Source organism: Heloderma suspectum, chromosome 6 (genome assembly GCF_057233095.1).
Source record: "Heloderma suspectum isolate Gila_16-S chromosome 6, 16-S_ref, whole genome shotgun sequence".
Classification (NCBI taxonomy): domain Eukaryota; kingdom Metazoa; phylum Chordata; class Lepidosauria; order Squamata; family Helodermatidae; genus Heloderma; species Heloderma suspectum.
In genome coordinates, this window is record NC_139463.1 from 128,752,996 (window position 1) to 128,772,042 (window position 19,047).

The 19,047-nt window shown below is 62.5% G+C and overlaps 1 protein-coding gene across 3 annotated transcripts; it reads right to left on the reverse strand.

Annotated features, from left to right (window-relative positions):
• Positions 1-685: 685 nt before the first annotated feature.
• On the reverse strand, positions 686-15,527 carry TSC22D4 (TSC22 domain family member 4). 3 transcript variants are annotated; one of them, XM_084806882.1, is made up of 5 exons: positions 14,020-15,527; positions 12,749-12,912; positions 6,098-6,149; positions 5,100-5,337; positions 686-1,288 (listed from the first exon to the last, which is right to left on the reverse strand). In XM_084806882.1, the coding sequence occupies exons 1-4, from the start codon at positions 14,791-14,793 to the stop codon at positions 5,137-5,139; spliced, it is 1,191 nt and encodes a 396-aa protein (XP_084663008.1). In that variant the 5' UTR covers positions 14,794-15,527; the 3' UTR covers positions 686-1,288; positions 5,100-5,136. The 3 variants fall into 3 exon arrangements, with proteins under 3 accessions (XP_084663008.1, XP_084663009.1, XP_084663007.1); XM_084806883.1 differs by having other exon boundaries at positions 821-1,104; XM_084806881.1 differs by lacking the exon at positions 686-1,288 and having other exon boundaries at positions 4,580-5,337.
• Positions 15,528-19,047: the final 3,520 nt, after the last annotated feature.

Consider the following 19,047-nt stretch of genomic DNA (forward strand, 5'->3'; position numbering starts at 1 on the left):
GGTTCGGGAACTGCAGCTAGTGTAAAATTCGGCTTGCAGGTTGTTGACTGGGACTAGGCGATGTGAACAAGACTGGTACTGGCTCACCCGCACTGTTTGCCAATTTGTTTCCGGGCCAGATTCAAAGTACTGGTTTTATGCTATAAAACCCTACATGGCTCAGGACCCCAAGACTTCTAGGACCCCCTCTCCCAGCTGGAGCCTGCCCAGTCCCTGTGGTCGGCTTCAGAGGCCTGTTCTCCATGTGCCCCCTCTGAAAGGACCTTGGCAGGTGTCAGTTCTGGAACAGGCCTTTGTTTGATAACCCCACGTTTATGGAATCTTCTCTGTAAGGAAGCTCTCCTGGTGCCGACACCATCGTCTTTTCAATACCAGGCAAAGACGGGCTTATTTTTCCAGGCATGTGGACATGACTTACGGCCCAATTGTTGTGGGCTGTTTTTGTGATGTTCATTCTAGCTGTGAGGGGTTGGGGGGGAGATTTTGTGTATTTGTGGAGGAGCACATCTTGTATTGTTTTTAGATTAGGTTTTTACTGTGTTTATATTATTGTGCTGGGTATGGTTTATATTGTTTTTGGTTTTTTTCTGCTCTATTAACTATGGATTTCTGTCAGCAATGACTCCGTGCTTGCACAGGAGGAAACTTTCCTTTTTATGCATAAATTGCTGCGAGACTACTTTTTACAGTAGAAAGTGACATAAATTTTATTATTATCGCTACTATTGTTGTTGTTGTTCGGTTGTTGTTATTACTACATAGGAGGAGGAGGGCTTGGGGTGCAAGCTGGAAACACACAACATGACAAGTGGCTGTTTTTCTCTGTTCCCCTTTTATTCCTCATCAACATAACTCCTCTCCCAGAACAGATCTCTTCCCTCCGCATCCCACGCAGTAGATCATGTCCCGCTCTGATCCAGCGGTTGGGCACTGCTCCTCAGTGGCTTTCCAGGCTGCTTTTGTGCCGAAGGCGCTGCGCTTGTGTTTCCTTCTGTCCTGCACAATCTGCCATAGCCGGTGGCGGATGACATGGAGGACGCCAGAGACATCGCGCAGCAAGGCCTCCTCCAGCAGGACATCCGGGTCCGAGCCAGCATCTGCTCCCTGCATGTGGAACCACAGACTTTGCCACACACACACACACACACACACACACACAAGGTACATGGGACAGCAGAGACACTGGGCATTCTGGGATTGATGGGCAGAGATGTCCTTTGGGTCCATAGCCGAGCGTTGGTTCTGGCTTCGCCAAAGTTTAACCCAGGAGGAATGCAAGGGCTCAGCTCTGGAACATGAGGAATAATTAATAACACAGAGAGTACCTCTTGTGTGCCTCTGAACATGTGCAGAATGCGCCTGTCTTTCAACCAAGGTGTGATCTGAGCCAGGGGCCATAGCCTATTTTTCAGTGCCACAGCCCACTCCTGCAACATGTGAGACAAAAAGGGACTTTTTGTTCTGAGCCTGTGCGGAGTACCTTCTCACCACAGAGTAGTCCCAAACAGACCCCCATGTAGCTGGGGTCAGGAGGAAGTTCTTCCTGGTGCAACTTCCAGGCAGGATTGACTGGCAACTTTCAGGCCGAGCACCTCTCTCTAGAGACAAGGTGCTGGTTGCATCCCCCTGAGAAACCTGCTAATGCCATTCCATAGATTGCACCCCCCAATTCCCCATTTCCCATTAACAGCGTTTCCCACCACCACACTGACTGCCCCAGTGCTTCCTGAAGGCTGCCCTAGAGGAGGCAATGAACAGGCAGGGGATGTATCTTTACCCCCCCACCCCCACTGTCCCATCCCTGTCTGCATCCTTCACCTGCAGGAAGTACACTGTAAAGCTGGGAAAGGGCAGGAAAGGCCAATGAAAATAATCAGGGATTTGTGGCGAAGGGGCTTGCGTAACTCAGTGAAGCCATGAGCTATGCCGTGCAGGGCCACCCAAGACAGACAGGTCATGGCGGAGAGTTCTGACAAAATGTGGCCCGCTGGAGAAGGAAATGGCAACCCACTCCAGTATTCTTGCCAAGAAAACCCCATGGAACCTCTCACAAGGCTAAAAGATATGACGCCAGAAGATGAGCCCCTCAGGTCGGAAGGTGTCCAATATACTACTGGGGAAGACCAGAGGGGATTTCCAAGTAGCGCCAGAAAGAGTGAAGCGGCTGGGCCCAAGCCGAAAGGACACTCAGCTGTGGATGTGTCTGGTGGTGAAAGGAAAATCCGATGCTGTAAAGAACAATATTGTTTCGGAACCTGGAATGTATAGGAAGGCCTGGCATGCTATGGTCCATGGGGTCATGAAGAGTCGGACACGACTTAACGACTGAACAACACCTGGATAAGGACCATCTCCCTCATGAACAAATCAGCCTTCCCCAACGGGTGCCCCCAGATGTGTTGGACTACAACTCCCAGCATGCGCCAGCCAGGGGGGAGTTGTAGTCCAACACATCTGGGGGGCAACAGGTCGGGGAAGGCTGGTTTAAACTGCTTGCTCTCCCAGCCCTGGGTGACGGGGGATGTGAAGGAGATCTCGGAGGCTGAGGAGAGAGAAAGCGAGGGAAATATATTCACCCCGCCTCTCTAACCACACACAAACTTGGGTCATCTGCTAAAATTGATAGGCAGCAGGTTAAAGGCAAACAAAAAGAAGTACTTCTGCAGACAATGTATAATTTACCCAGGGGATTCATTGCCACAGGCGGTTGCGATAGCGGCCAGCATAAATAGTTTCTGAACAGAGCTCAACAAACACCTGGCAGAGGAGGCTGCCTGCGGGGAGCCAGGGGGCAGCCCCGTGTCCGGAGACAAGTGAGGCAAGACTCAACCCTGGGGAGGGCGCCTGCAGGCCGGTTGCGGCCAGGATGGCTCTGCAGCTGGAGAGGCAGCCGCTCCGACCTGGCCCCGTGGCTCTCGTGCGCTCAGACTCACCCCTTGCCCTTTCGAGAACACGAGGTAAAAGACTAGCGAGCCAGAGAGGGCCAAGAGCAAAGCCCAGGGCAGCAGCGGGAACGGGCAATCTGGGCTGGTGGGCGCTTGGTCTCTGTGCCCGAGGGAGCAGGTCGGCTCCAGCATGTCTTCCTGCACCGGGCCCAGTTCGCTGACCCGCTGCCGCCTCAGCTGGGCCTCATTCACTGGGCACCAGGCCAGTAACAGCAAGAAGCCAGACAGCTCCATGATGTTCACATAAGGATCCATGGGAGACAGGGGGTTGCTAGGGAGCAGTTGCCAGGGACACCACAGTTGGAAGCTTCCGTGGACCAATATGGACAAAGTCAAGGAACAAACCCAAGATGGGGAGGGGAACTTCTGCCTGAGTGGGGGGCTCTGGCATTGGCCCCTCAGCCCTGCCCTTGTGCGCCCGCTTGGCTGGAGCCAGCCTGTCGCTGGAGAGATTGGCCCAGGGGGCCGTGTGAGCCAGGGACACTTCCCGTGGATCAGGTTGCTGACCTACTAAGTCATCATATCTGGAGCTGGGAAGGGGTGTTTCTAACGCCAAGTCGGGGGGGTTTGTAGCCCTGGGAGATTCTGCCTTCCTGGACAGCATCTATGGCCTGGTTCATTCACCAAGCACAGTCTGTCGTCCTGTCCCTCTCGCTACGGTATACAGTGCTCCAAACTGTGGGCTCTGGGCACAGAAGAGGCAGCTGACCAGCAACTGTGGCAGCCCAGACGGCGCAGGGTGACACTATACAGCTTTTCGTCTTCTCAGAGGTGGTAACTCTACAATCTGTGCTCCCTGGGATGGGGGTTATTTAGGGCGGACCCTGGTGCCAGATTGCAGATCTGCCTCAGGGACTCTGCCTCGCACAGAGTGCTCACTGGGTCCTTTCCTGTGCAGGCTTTGCCAAACCCTGAACTGGACTGCCCCACAACACAACATCCCAAACATGGTGCTTTTCATTCCAGCAGAAGGGGGGGGGGGTGTCCTCAGTGGCACTGTTTGTCCCAGCCCTGTGGGAACACTGCGATCCTGTGGAGGAAGGGGGAGGCGGGAGCAGCAGAACAATAGCCCTTGTCACCCTGCCTCTGTTCTTTGTGGCATCAGTCCATGTTCTGCTGATGCTCGAAGCCCTCCCTCATCCAGCATGGAGATGCAGGCCCCCCGCGGCAAAGCTGGAAAGTAGCTGCAGATCTGGAGAGCCTTCTACTGTCCTGATATTCAGTGGCTGCCTCATGGGGCAAGGTGCTGCTGGCAAGCTGGCCGGTGGTTGCGTTTCAGGTGCAGGAAGGAACCCGCCCCATGGAGAGGAAAGGTGGTCTCTCCTTGTGTAGCGTCCGGCTTGCCTCACTTGCTCGAGTCAACTGCAATGCTCAAAAAACACCTTCCCTGCCAGTGCTGCACCTGCTCTTGCCTCTGGGCACTCCTGCACGGATCAAGAGGCCTGTCCGGGGGGGGGGGGGATGTGGCCAGTCCACCTTGCAGCCTGTGTTTGTGTGCTGGTGGGCAGGGGAAGGAGCTGGACTGAGTGGCCTTTGATGCTCGCACAGCCTGTTGGGAGCTGCATGGCAAAGCAGCCCTTCCTTAAACCCCAGTAGGTTTCCTGGAGCACCCAGATAATCACACACCACACAGAGCAGCATTAGCAGTTTTGTACTTTAATAACCTGAAATACTGCAAAAGTGACTTTAATATAAAATTATTGCCAGCTCTGTCCACCCCCGGCCTGCACACCTCACCCTACTTGCCAATCGTGTCTGTGGCCCCTTGAAACACCCCCACCCACCCCTTCCTATGGGATAATTGCAGAACTCCCCAAAAGACTGGCAGGGGGTGGGACATCTGGCCAGACTGGGGATCACCCCGGTCTGTGGGTGGCTTCTTCCACAAAGACCACAAACCTGCCATCTCCCCTCCCCAGCTGTGTATCATGTCTTCCGTAAAGCTCCCATTCCCCCGCCCAGAGCTGGGGGGTAAATCCAAGTTTAGATTCCACCCACTGAAGGCACGTGCTGTGGTTAGTAGAACCCTCCCTCCCTCCCTCCTCCCGCGTCCCAAGAGGCAGTTTCACACACCCACGTGCACCCCCCTCCAGCTGCCCACCCCATTCACATCTGCGGGAATCCATTAGTGAGCACCCTCTCCCCAATACACACCCCGTAGTGTCAGCCTAGCCCAACCTGACTGCTGGGGTCAGGCGGTTCCACTGGAGGGGGGCCGGGCAGCATGGAGCTGGGCCTGAAGCCGGGCCAGCTGCTCCGCGTCGGCCAGGGAGCGCAGGAGGGCGTTCTCCTGCTCCAGCGAGGCGTTGCGCTCTGACAGCTCCTTGATCTGCTCCCTCAGGACCTCCACCTCCTCCCGCACGGCGAACATCAGGTGGCTCTTCACCAAATCCTAGAGGGAGAGGGCAGACAGAACGGGCACCGTGAGGCACGCGGGAGCCCAGGACCGGGGCCCCTCCCTCGTCCACGGCAGCTGTTTCTCACTCGAGCTTGGAACATGCGTTGCGATCGCCACATTCGCCCTCACAGCAACCCTGCAAAAGGTGTTGCTCTTTGACCCCGGATCTCCAGACATGAGACCGAGCTGCTGGTCACTTGGCTGCTGCTGGCTGTCCAACACCTTCCAGCCCACCTTTCCTGGAAGACCCCGAAGACCCCCTCTGGCCAACACAAGTGCACCGGCTACTTCTCCAACCCCTTCCCCGGACACAGCGCAGATAGACACGAGGCTGTTTTTTAAGCACCAGGGCAAAGCCCTGGAGGATGTGAAGGACAGGAGACCTCGGAGCAGGTGCAGCAGGACCGATTTCAGCAGCAGCTGCAGGGATCATTTGCGTGCTGGGGGTGGGCTTTGGGGATCCGAGCAGGGGGGCAAACCGGAATCAATAAAAACCACGACCTCGACAAAAACAAAAAGTGGGGAGGGGGGATTAAAACTGTCCTGCAGGGGGCCAAAGATGGCCACAAGGCCTCCTGCAGTGGCCGCCGCTGCTCAGGGAGGGTCAGGGCTGCTGTGTGGCCCGCCGTTTTGTCCATCCCTGCCTTTGGAGCACCAGGCGCACGCCGAGGCCAAGTTCCACGCTCTCGGCAATGCCACTGCCACCGCTGCCGCGCCAGCCTGCAGGGCACGCACTGCCCCTCCCTTGACTCACCATGGCTTGTTCGATCTTGTTGTCTATGGCAATCATGCTGCTGTTGGTTCCGCTGTGAGAAAGAGATGGACGGGCAGATTAAGAGCCTGAGCAGGACCCACCTGCCTTCCACACCCCCGCCACGGCCACCGCCTGGGGCCTGCTTTGGCAAGGCTTCCCTGCCCCAGCTCAGCTCCCTCAGGGCCCCCCACAGCCCCCTGCAAACCAAATGCCCGAGGACCCGAAACCTGGCTGCGTTGGGCACAATCCCCGGAATGATTCCCCCGCCTTCCTGCACATTCTTGCAGAGCCCCCCAAACCCATGCCTTCAGTTCCCAGCCTTTTGAAAACGTAATGAGTGACTCTGAACATGTGCGGAGTGCCTTTCACGTACCACTGAGGTATATGCACCTGATGAGTTTGGCAAAGAAAGGCTCCCCGGCTGAGAGCGTGCAGCTGCAGGTGTGACACCAACCCTTGCTTTAGGCATGAAGCATCATGCAAAACCAGCACCCAGAGTTTGGACCCGTCTGTGTGGGTCTGGGGGTTAATTTCCCTTGTGAGCCACCCAGAGCGCTTTGGCTATGAGGCAATACAGAGATCAAAGGAACAGCAGACCATCACCCATCACCATATTTTGAGAATCCCAGAGTTTCAAAAGCAAGCTGCATGAGGCCACCCCTTCAGGGGCACTAACACAAAGCCCCCGTGGCGCATGGAATCAGCCACAGGCCTCTTTGGACCCGGGGCCCAGCCGCATGTTTATTCCGAGAATTTCCCCCCCACCCACCCCCCTCGGCCAAAAAAGGCCTTCCACTCCGAGCTTGTTCCTAAGCAATCTCTGAAATGCCAGCCCACCAAAGGAACACAAGGCTGGCCAGCCAGTCCAGCACCCCGTCTGCACCTGTGGCCCGTTTGGGACACCCTCCAATCTCATGCTCAGCCTTCCTCTCAACTGCCCCCGGCCCTTCGCCATATTGGCTGTTACCGTCCTCTCAAGAGTGCACAGGGGTGTGCTTGTGTGCCCCTCCCCCCATCTACCCTCATAGCAACCCTGCGAGGTTGGTAAGGCAGAGAGATCACCCAGTGAGCTGCATGGCTGAGTGGGGACTTAAGCCTGGGTCTCCCTGGCTCCAGGCCCAATATTCTTGTGCACCTGGGCCACGCTCACTCCCAGTGGTGCAGAAAGCTGCCCCCCGCCATTCCCATTTAGTCTATTGCCGTAGGCATTCCCTCCCTCTCCCCCACGCACACACTGCCCCTGCCCAGACCCCCCCCCACTACCTGTGGAGGACAAGCAGGAGGGAGACCAGGGCTTTGTCCGGCCCTTTCTCTCGTCCATCCAGCTTCCCGTGGCCTTCGGGGGCCTCCCTGGGCCTGGTCCAGGCAGGGGACGGATCCCTGGAAAGGGCTGGGGAGGTGCAGCACCGCTGCCGAGAGCGATGGGGGTCCCCTGCGGCGGGGAGCAAGCAGCAGCCGCAGCCCCGGGGCTCCCACTGGGACTCGAAGGCGTGCACCATGGACTTGACAGACCCCCCCAGGCGATCCAGCGACATGGGCTCTCCTCCAGGCCCCTCGGGCCCTGCTCTTCGGGGGTCAGGGATGGCCTGGTGCCCCAGGCCCTGCTCTCTCGCCAGTCTCCTGATCTCCTGGGAACTTTGGCTCGGCGCCAGGCTCAATTCCGGGTCTGCAGCAGCCCACTGGTGGGGCCCTCCCCTCCCCTCCCCTCCCCTCCGGCGCTGTGCTTCTTCCTCCCCAGAGCACAGGGCTGGTCCTCTTCTGGTCCTGGGTCCTACATGGCCCTGCCCCACCACTTCTTCCCTATGGGGTCTTCCTCCTAGGTGCGCGCAGAGACAGGAGGCCACTGGAGGGCTGCTCCGGCACAAGTCCCGGCTGGACGCGCGGGCACCGTGTGCAGAGATGCCCAGAGGTGCTCCCTGGCTCAGCATAAATAGCCATCTCTGTGCCCGGCTTGCGGCCCCCTCTCATTCACTCCCATTGGCCAAGCTCTGTGTGCGCGCGCGCTTGTGTGTCCACCCCCGCCTCACCCGCCCCCCTCTGGACTCCGCCACCACGATGGGAATGCAGCCAGCACAGCAGCAGCGACATCCGCTGCAGGCGCACATCCAGAAGCTCCCATGGGCTGCCCGACTTCCGCCTGCTCCCCGCCCCCAAGCGCCCCCGCCCCCAAAGGACCCGTGCCCTGGAAAGCCCCCTCAGAGGGACAGAGCACGTTCCTGGCCTCGGCTTCCCTCCTCCCCGGCCGTGTTCTTGGCTCGGCTGTGGCGAGCCTGGCGGGCTGGGGGGGGGGCACAAAGGGGCCTTTATAAACTTGCTGCCCTCTGCTGATGCCAGTTCCAGGCAGGGAGGGGGAATGCCGGGGGCCAGGACGTCACTGCGGAAACTGGGAACAGAGCCCGAAGGCATGAAGGCATTACATAACCCAGCACCAGGTGCTCCCAGAGGGGGAGGGGGAGGACCCGGGGGTCCAGCCCAGCCATGGGGAAAGGTGTGGACGGAGAGGGGGCACTTGTGCCGGGATGCCCAGGGCAGGGCATTGAGGCCTACTAGGAGACATCGTCTGTGCAGCCATAGGGGCCTGGTGGCTTTGGGGTGCTAAGAGCCAGCCCACTCCTCGGGGGGGGGGGTAGAGCTGGACACCCAGGTCTCTTTTAGGTTGCTTCCCAACACCTGTGCAAAGAGGAAGCATGCTGCCCCCTCGTGAGCCCCCATCCTCGCAGCCTGGACCTCCGTCATTCCTCCTCCTCCCGCTGACACAAAGCCAGAAGGCAGGTCCCTGGCACTTTGCCATTCATGCCATCTGGCTGGTGCAAGAAGGCAGCACCCTTAGGGCCCTGTGTGCATGCGCATGTTCATGGAACATCCACAGAACCCTGGCCTAGAACATGCAAAGTAGAAAAGTGCCTCTGAGTATGCACAGAGTGTGCATTCCCTCCTCACTGAGTAAGCACAGGCATGGAACTAGGGGGAGAAGCCAGACAGTGGGGCTTCCAGGAAAAGCAGCCCCTGCATGCCTCTCCTCTGAAGAAGCCAACCTTCTCTCCCTGGCAAAGAGCTCAGTTTAAATCCAAAGCTCGCCAATCTGATGGGATTTGATCCCACCAAAAGACATCTTTCCTGGCAGCTGTGCTGCTCAGCAAGGGCCTCACAGGGCCAGAGAGGCCTGGCTGAAGGCGGCTGGGATGGAGGTGACCCGGGGCACCTGGCCTCCCAGGGGTTAATCCCAAGCCTGGGCACTGCCTGGGGCGGGGAGGGGGGTCAGTGGCGCGTGAACTGTGTGAGCATAAGAACCAGCCCTGCTGGTTGGGTGTGGCAGGGGAAGGGAGCCTCCTTTGCCCCGGGCGCAGATTCGGAGCAGCTGGCAGGAGGGAGCAAGGCTGCTGCAAAGCCCCCCCCACCCGCATGTGGGCATTCACAGGCGCCTGCCACTCAGCCCAGGCCTGCTCCCACCCCCCCCCCCGCCTGTCCCCTGCCCTTTCGTTCCTGCTCCGCCCCACCCTCCGGAGGATTTGTCCTAGGGGCTGGGGCTGACTCTTCCAGGCCTGCTGTGCTGTGCCATGCCTGCTGAGCCTCCCGCCCAGGGCTGGCCTGGGGAAGAGCCGCCTGCCGGGAGTCGTCCCACCCCAGTGCCCTGCCCCCAGCCGCCCGCCGCGCTGGCCGCTTCACTACTTCGTTCCGGCCTTCGTGCAGCCAGACACATGCACAAGCACGGCACAAGCGCGGCCAAGAATAGCAGAATCGAATCCCTGGAGGAATGTGGCGGCTGCCGGCACGAACCAGCCTCCTCTCCTCGTGGGGCTGGGCCCACACTCCCCTGGGCTCCCCTCCGGGGGGGGTCGTCCTGATGTGTCACACCCCTGCTCTCTTGGAGGGGGGCTGCCGGGGGGCTGCCTCAGGGCTGCGGACAGCACTGCAGGCGGGGCTGTCGGGGCCCAGCGCAACCCTTTCACCTTCCTGGCTCTTCTGCTGCAGATGCTGGGTGGGGGGAGCCACATGAAAATGGGCATGCGCCTGAGTCTGGTGCCTCTTGTCGCGTCTGCCAGCTTAAGCAGTCTGGCGTGTGAAGACTGCTGCTCAGAGGTGCCGGAGGCGACACGTGTGCTCCGCACAAGGAAAGACGCGCGGGGGGGAGGGGCTGAAAACGGGACTGTGTGGGGCAGCAGCTAGAGTGCTGGAGACCCGGGTGCGAAGCCCCACTCAGCCAGCCACTCTCTCCCCGGGGGGTCGCGGGGGTCCCTGGAGTGGGACAGGAAGAACGTTTTGCCCTGCCCCGCGCACAGGAAGGGAGGCTCACAAATGCAGCGCGCCCTTTCCCACACGCTGGGGAAGGCCCCTGCTGGCGGGGCACGAAGGGACGCCTGCCAAGGGAGGGGCGCAGGAGGAGGCGTGGCCCTGCGGGTGGGCAGGCACGGACTCGGCAGGCACGCAGATGATCAGTTGTGGGCACGGCGGGGGGGCGTGCACAGGAACCGAGCTCAGGGTTGTGCTCCTAAGAACATGGGAAGAGCCCTGATGCCGGGTCGGACCAAGGCCCCATCTAGTCCAGCATCCTGCTCACACAGCGGCCCACCTCGGGGAACCCACAAGCGGGACACGAGGGCATGAGCACCTTCCCACCCATGTTCCTCAGCAACTGGTGCACGTAGGCAGACTGCTTCTGGTACTGGCTCAACAGGGGCGGGGGGAGAGCGCTGCCACTTATCTTGAGATGCCCCCCATACTGCAGCTGTAAGGGCCCCCTTATTTTGCTTTTAACCTGGAACACTAGGCAATGGCAGCCCCCCGCCCCATCTTCCCGTGCTGATTTATTGATCACTCCAGGTTACAGGCCACTTCTTCCTTAGCAGCGCTCTCCCGTCCATTGGTTTCCCACCCTCTGCGCTAGGACAAGCCATGGGGAGGCAAGGACAGCTCTTTCCAGTCGTTTGGGGTAAAAGCACAGACGCGCCTCCCCACCCCAAGACTATCCTGTGTTCCTGGACCGCCTGACAGGGTTGCGGGGCCAGGTTGCTGTTTTCCAATGCTGCAAGCACACACAGAATCCGACACCTCCATAGCAGCTGGGCTTGGGGGCCAGCAGCCACAGGGCACGGTGCCCGGGCGGTGGCAAGGCAGGGGGAGGGGAAGAAAAGGCTCGGAGGCCTTCGGCCTGCCTTTGGACACGCGAGAGCCGGGGAGCGGCTTCCCCACCGCTCCAGGCTCGGAGAGGCGACGTGAGAGGCAGGCTTGGCCGCAAAGGGTGCTTGGGCAGAGCTGGCAGAGGGTCATGCTTGAAATAGATCCCTCCAACCCCACAGTGAGGCCTGGCAAATTCCCAGAGCCAAGACGGAAATAGCCAAGTGGCACAGAAGTACCACATGCCTCACCTACCCAGGAGGCAGCAGCACTCTGAGACGTGGGGGTTTGGGGGGGGGGCTTAGCAACTGCTCTTTTCAGGCTGTTCAGCAGAGACTGTGGCTGGCTTTCTTGAAAGCCCAAGAATCCCTGCTTTTTAAAGTATGTTCCTAGTCCTCATGGCTGCAAAAATCCCTTTGAGCAGAAAGCATAGACACCAGAGATGGGGAAGGCGTGGGATCAAGACTTTGGAAATTCGCCCAGCTCCTCAGCTTCCCTCCTTCCTCCCCCACCACAGACATTGCCCCTACATTTCCCTCTAGCGGGGCCCCATAAGTCTCCTCTCCCAACACGCAGGTCACTGGGGCCAGAAAGAAGCCACAGTTGTCTGGCCCCAGAACAAACAATATTAAGAAGCAACCATGCACAAACGTGACTGCTTTGTGCAGATTGCTCCAGTCACAGAGGAAGGCTGTTGTGGTTTAGGGAGCGAGTCTCAAATCCTAACCCTTCTTAGCATAGGGTGTTGTGTCACTGCTGTGGCATCTCAGGGGGAGGTGTTATTCTGTCCTATGGCAGCTGGGGAAATGCTCCCTCCCCGCCCCTCCTCTCCTCCCAGCACTTGAAAGCACATTTGGACACATCCTCTCCTTCTGAGGACACCTCCATCCGTCCGGTTTCCTTCCTCTTACCCAAGTCTGAAAACTTCCCCCCACAGCTGAAGGCAGTTCCCAGACCTTCGCCCAAACCAATGCTTAGCAAGGAGCCACCTCCAGGGACAAGGCTCAGCCCCCTCACATAGGTTAGGGTGCCTCTGAGCATGTGCAGAGTGCAGTTCCCTCTGCCCAGTGAGTAACCACAGTTCCCCCCCCCACATGCATGCAGATCGCAGAGGGTTCAGCCTTCCAGGCCACAGGCCTGACACCCATCGCCTGAGATGCGGAGTGGGGGGATCCTTCCCCACCAGTGACAGGTGAGCAGGCAGCCTGCCCCAGGCTTGGTGCCGGGGCGCACACTCCCTGTCCGAGGAGCTGGCCTGCCACTCCAGCCCCCGCAACACTCCCCGTGCACCAGAAGGGACTCAGCTGCTGGGACCGGCCCGGGACCGGCCGCCCCTTGAGCTGCAGAGGGAGGAGTGGGCCAAGAGCGGGGGGGGGGCGCAGGGAGAAGCTGCTGGAGAAGGCCCCCTCCCCCCAGGTCTTGCCTCCCTGGGCCACAGGGCGGGTCCACCAGCCTCCCGCTCCCCCCCACACAGCTCTCTGCCGCCTGGGCTTGGCCCCCCCCCCGGCACATGGCCACACAGGCACCCCCACCTACCTGTCGTCATCGCTGTCGTGACCCCCCCCCATGCCAAACATGGACCGTGCCAGGCTGAAGCGGGCAGCGCCAAAGGGGTCTGAGGTTCTCCGGCTGGGGCTTGCATCTCGGAAAAGCGGAGGAGCCGGGGAGGACGGGCGTGAGCGGGACACTCTTGGCAAGACCTGGCAGGAGGGAGAAAGAGCGCCGCCTCAGCCAGGGCCACCCTCATGAGGGGGCACCAGGGCAGGGCTGGGGGGCCGAGGCTCCCCCTGCCCCCCCTCCTCGTGGGGCGACCAGAGGACGGCGGTTAAGGGAGCGACGACATGCGGCTGGCGAGGGTAGAGGCCCAGGGTCCCTGGGGCTGTCATCCAAGGAGTGTCAGGGGCGGATGAGGTGGAAACAAGGGACTTCTGTGTCTTCCGCAGGAGGGAACAGACAGAGCGGGATTTCTAGGAAGAGGGCTACTGGGGGGTGGGCATCGGGCGGAGCCTAGTGAGGCGCAAGGCACCTCCCCTCGCCCCCCCCACCAGAAGTTCCGTCCCACTGCCCTTCTGAGGGTCTTGCTCCCAACGGGCCCAGGGGTCTGGCTCCTTCCTTCCTCCTCAGCCCCGAATAAAGTCATCAATGGCTCCTTGTTCTGGGGAGGGAGAGGTGCGACTGGGCGGACTCCTCCGCCAGCGAGAGCTGGATCGGCCTGATGCGCGGTGGCGGCCACCACAGGTGCGGCAGCGGCATGCTGCCAAAATCCACTGCCCCCTCCCCACCACGGGCCTGTGTGGCCTCTACCCCACACCCCGATAATAACCTTGGCCTTTGCGGAGAACGGTCCACCCCGCCGGGCGCATCGGGCGCCCCACTCGCAAACGGCCCCCTCTTCAGAAGCTGGGGCCCCTCTGTGCCTGAAAGGCGAGGGGGCTGGAGCACTGGAGTGCCTCAGGGAAGGGGCCGGGGTTCGACTCCTCGGCTCCAGACACAGCCCTCGCTTGGCCGCAGCTCCCGCCCACCGCCCCAGGCACAGCGGGAGCAGTCAGCGCAGCTGGGAGCAGCACAGCAAGGGCAGCGGCACGTTCACAGCCAGGGCGTGGGAGCCCTGGCAGCCTGGCTCCCGTGGGGGGCATTTGGGGAGGCTGCCAGGCCCAGGCCCCTCCTACAGGCTCCGCTTCGGCTCAGGGGGTTCCCAGCTCCTGGCTGGGAAACAGAGGGGCCTGGGTGAGCCAAGTGAGCGGAGACCCTTGGGGGCTCACCCTCCTGGTGCTCGCGAGGGCACCGCGCCCGAGCAGAGCGCTCACCTGGCGCCGCTCCTCCGTCCCCCTCTGGATCAGCTGCGTGACGCTCTTTGGCAGCAAATGCTCCTCCAGCAGCAGGGCCTGGATGGTGCTGGGTGGGCCGGGGCCTCGGGCGCCTTCCCCAGCAGCTGGCGGCCCGTCGGCCGCTGCCAGGGGGCTCCGGAGGGGCCCAGGGCTGGGGGGAGTCCGGCTGGGGCGGAGGAGCACAGGCAAGCCGCCCCCCAGGGAGCGGGCCTGGTGGCCAGAGGGCCCTGGGGCCGGCACCACCAGCTGGGAGTGCAGGTAGGCCCCTCGGCGGTGTGGCTGGGGGCTGAAGGGACTCGGCGGTGTGGTCAGGAGCCCAGACACCTCCAGCCGGGAATCCAGGGAGTGGGGGTGCCGCGCCGAATCCACCAGCCGCCCCACCGTGTGGGGGTCGGCCTCCTGCTCGTAGAAATCCCGGCAAGTCCAGCGGCCGCGTTTGTACGGCTCTCCCGAGCCCTGGTCCAGTTTCACCACGCGGAACCGAGAGCCGGCCACGCTGGCCGGGCCCTGCGAAGTGGGGGCCGCCCCCGGGGAGTCGGGGGCCAAGGGCCCGTTCCGGGGCATGGGGCCTCCTCCGTTGGCCCGGGGGCCATCGTCCTCCAGGGCGTCCGCCTCCTCGGCAGCGACCCGCCCCCGGGGGGCCGCGGGGCTCGAGGCCCCCGTGGCCTCTGCGCCTGGCGAAGCCTCCTTCTGCGCGTAGTCGGAGGTGACGCTGGTGATCTTGAAGCCGCTCTTCTTCTTCCCTCCGCTCATGGTCGCAGCCAGCCGAGGCGGATGGCGCCAAGGGGCAGCTCAGCGGCAGCTCTCCCGGCGAAGGAGCCGCCCAGGCTGCCGGGGCCGCCGAGCCAGCTGCTAGCAGGCCATCGCCGTGCCGGGTCGCAGCTGCGGGCTAGGGCACGGGGGCCCTGCCAGGCAGACCCTGCCGCCGCGCTCCCAGCCCGCCCGGCGCAGCCGCCCGGCCAGAGGGGCCCGGGTCATTCGGCGCCGGGGGGGGGGCGGCCGGCCAGGCACGGCAGCGAGCGCCCCGGGGGCTCGGCGGCCGGGCTGGAGGCGTCGGCCTTGCTGCGGGGCCAGCGAGGGCCTAAGGCGCCCCGGCCCGGCGAGCCCGCATGGCGCCCGGCGGGCTGGGGCTTCTCCCTGCGCGGATCGGCGGCTTGCGGGCGAGGTCTGCGTGGTGCTCGCGCCTCCTGCCTCGTCCCGGCAGGCGCCCGGGCCCGGAGCTGACGGGGCCGCAGCGCTACGCTCCGAGGGCCGCCGGGGCTGGTCCCGGGGGCATCCTGGCTCCCGGGAGGGCTGCAGCCAGCCGCGGGGCCGGCGCCGGCCCCCTGCGCGGGGCGCCGCCTGCCCAGCCCAGCGCGCTGTCGGGGGCGCGTCGGGGGCCGCTCGCTCGGCGCGCGGAGCGGCCGCAGGGGCCTGGAGGCCGCTGGCCCAGTGCGGCGCCCGGAGACCTCCGCCGCTGCCGCCCCGCTCCTCGCCCGCGCGGCTCTGGCTGTTGACAAGCCCGGCCCGGCCCAGGAGGCCCGCCCCGCCTCGCCTCGCCCCGCCCCGCCCCGCGCCGCGCCGCGCCGCCTGGGGCCGCCCCCGGCCCGAGCGCGGCCGCGCCAGAGCGGTCTTAAGCCCGCCGGCGCCGGCCCCGCTGCTCGAGCCGCCCTTCCCCGCGGGGCGGCGCCGCCCCCGCGCCCGCCCTCGGGCGGCCGCGCCTGCTGCAGCCTCGCGGTGCCCGGCCGGGCCGGCTCCAGGGCGGCGCGCCCGGGCCAGGGGGGAGCCCTCGCGTGCGGCCGGGACTGCGAGAGGCCGCCCGAGGGCGTCGGGGCGGAGCCCGAGCCCGGCTGCCCGCGCGCCGGCCGGGGCGGCGCCATCGCGCCCCCTCGGCGCTGGCTGGCGGCGGCCACCCCGGAGAAGGCGCTGCGCTGCGCCGCGGGCGGGCAGCGGCCCAGGCGGGCCCTCTCGCCCCTGTCCTCGTGGCCGCGGGCAGAGGGCGGGGGCGCCCTCCCCGCGAGCCAGGGCGCAGCAGGACGCGGGCGCGGCTCCGCGCGGCGCCCCCCGACCCCGGACGCGCCGGGCGAGGGCACGCGCGCTGCACGTGCCCCGCGCGCGCTGATGGCGCCCGCTCGACAGGGGCGCTTCTGGGGACGCGCCGACCTGGGCGCGCGTGCGGAGGGCGCTTTCGCCGCCGCGGAGCCATCGCGGCCGGCCCCCGTGCTGTCTTCCGCTCCAGCGCCCCTCCGCGGGGAGCAGGATGAGGGAATAGCCGCAGGGGCGCCGGCTGACCGGGCGCCGCGGCTGGGAATCGTGGGCTCCAGGGCAGCTGCAGTCCAGCACATTTGGAGCGCACCAGGTTAGGGAAGGCTACACCAAAGGATTAGGAGCAACCTATCCCAGTCCAGCGTCCCCAGACCTTTTGGGACTACAACCCCCATCTTTCCCAATCAACATGGCTCATGGCCGTGGATGAGGGGAGCCAAAGTCCAACATCCGGGGGCTCTGCGTTGGGAAAGGCTGGATGAGGGTCTGTTCCAGGGCTAGCCAGCTGGAAACGGCAGCCGCAGAGCCTGAACCAGGCGAAGCCCACGCAGTCTCAGGAAGGGCCTGTCTCCAAAAGGGGGGATTCATTTGGTGACACAGGCCCACCTGGAAATGCTCTGATCCCACAGGTGTGGTTTCTCAGCAGTGAGGAAAAGGCACTCTGCATGTACTCCAGGACACTCCCTTCCTTGTCACCACTTCCATGTGTTCCGGCGCTCAGCCCTCCCTGACCTTATGCACTGCTCTGGATTGAGGCAGGCTCCAATTCTGTTTCCCTCCTGCCCCCCAGCATGGATCAGCAGCATACACTACTAGAGAGGGAGGGGGCTGAGCAAGGCCAAGGGGGGGGACACTCCCCAAGGGCTTCCTCCGCCAACCCCTTTCCATCCCTCAGCTTCCCGAGAGGCTGAGCCCCGGAAGGAATGCCCGCCTCTGCTGGCGTAGACAGAAAAGGCAGAGAACTCAGCCCTGGGGGAAGGGACACGGGGTGGACCAGAGGGCCCTTTGTGCATCAAAACGTTTGAAGTAAAGAATGGTGCCTCTGAGTGTATGCAGAGTGCATTTCCCTCTCCTCTGAATAAGCAAAACCAAAGCATCCCCCATGAGATTCAGAAAAAGGCACGCTGCCTATGCTGCCAGGAGCATCAGTGGCCCTCTTCCCCTCCACCAAGGCGCGAGTTGCCCACTTGGAGGCTGCGTTCACACATCACGCTAAGCCGCAGAGGGTGGCAAGCTGCTCTGGGTAGGTGGTTATGCAAACAACCTCCTGCGCTCCCGTCAGATGATCAGGAAAACAAGCTACACAGAGTAGTTTATTTCACCCCTTTGCCCCTCCTGCTCCTGTAGTCCTGCCCAGCTGGGCAGGTATCCCAGCTTCCTTTGCGGCAGGAATAGACATTGCTTGAGAGGAGCAGAGCGGCCACAGTAGTTTTGGGCGCTCTTGCTGAACAGCTCTGTAGGTGATCTCCGTAACCCATGCTGGCGCAGCAGACAACATGCTTACCCACCATAGGTAAAATAAGACTGACTGCAGGTCATGGGTTCTTAGCGTGGCTTATTTGGGAGAAATAACCCACCCCGGGGGGGATCCCACAGACAACATGCTAAGCCATCATCCGTTCTTCTGGAAAATAAACCATCAGGGGTTAGCATGTTGTGTGAACCGAGCCATAGCCTTTGAAAAGTAGGTGGCTCAAAGGCTGGTGGCGATGCACGGCCAGAGCCTCTCCTGGAAGTCTGTCCAGAGGAGACTGGCCTGTCCTGTCCCCATATATTGACCCTTGTGGGCTTCGGGGGGGGGGGCATTTGCCTAGCCACTGTGGGAAGGAGGATGCTGGATGGGATGGGCCCACCTCAGTCTGGTCCAGCTCTTGTTTGCTACCCTTTAAACCCTCCATGGCCCATCAGTGCTATCTTCTTCGTCCTCCTTCCCCTTGCTGTTTTTTACTCTGGAAAACCCCCTACTTTTGGGGGTGCCAAAAAAGCATCCTCAGCAAAACATCCAGGCTGGACAGAGACCAGGGGCAGGGAGATCACACCCTCCGATCCACTGCTCCTGCTGCCAACCCTGCAAAGGGCACTTAATGAGCGGGAAGGTGGCTGGCTTGGCTGGAGCCAAAGGAAGTGGTGCAGATCTTGCCTGGGTGGTGGGCCTACCCTGCCTCAGCCTGGACTTGGGTGCCTGGGGGAGCGGGAGGAGGAGTGTCCCCTCCCTCCCTCCCAGCTGATTCAACCAGGCGCAGGCTGGAACTATGGTGGTGGGCGGGGGGCGGTAAGGTGTTTGTTAGCAAACAGACGGCACTTGAAAGGTGCTCCAAGGCAAATCCGTATCAGCCCCAGAAAATAACGTAAGGGGTTGTGGGGAATCGGAAATCAGGGATTACCTCCCTGGGAACAGGGCCGACCCCTGATGTGGGGAGGGGAAGGCGATGGCTCTGCAGGGCAGGGCAGGGCAGGCCTTGAGGTGCTCGGCAGTGCTGGAGCCCCAGCTTTGTCTGCAGACGGTCCCAGGTTCAGTGCCCGGCATCCCCAGGCAGGGCGAGGAAAGCATCCTCCAGAACCCTGGAGAGCCCTGGCTGCCAGTGAGCTGGGCTCAATGGACGGAGACAGCTCTGGCACCTGCAAGCAACTGCTTCCCAGGGGGAGCAGGCGCCGCGCCACACCCACCTGCAGGGTTGCGCCTGCGGGAGAGAAGCTGCCACAGCCAAGATGCCACAGTTCCTGTGGCGCTTGTGGTGTGAAGGGCCCTTGAGGGCGGGCTGGGAGAGGGGGATGGCAGGAGGAAGCCCACCCTGGAGCCAGGACCCGGCCACGGCTCACTGCTGCGCTGGTCCCTGCACAGACCGCAGAAGTGACTGTGGTCCTGGCCCCACCAGGGGCCCCCAGTCTACCTTGGGTGGAGAAGACACGTGGAAGGAGGGGGCCAGTACGGAGGCCTGGCAATGGGACAGGCGCTGTGGGAGGAGTGCCCGAGTGCTGCTG

Coding starts and splice junctions, on each gene's coding strand:
- TSC22D4 (XM_084806882.1), bottom strand. CDS start 14,793: ATGAGCGGAGGGAAGAAGAAGAGCGGCTTCAAGATCACCAGCGTCACC. Junction 12,913..14,019: donor GGACGGAGGAGCGGCGCCAG/GTGAGCGCTCTG, acceptor CCCTCCTGCCAG/GTCTTGCCAAGAGTGTCCCG. Junction 5,338..6,097: donor ACAAGATCGAACAAGCCATG/GTGAGTCAAGGG, acceptor CTCTCCCTCTAG/GATTTGGTGAAGAGCCACCT.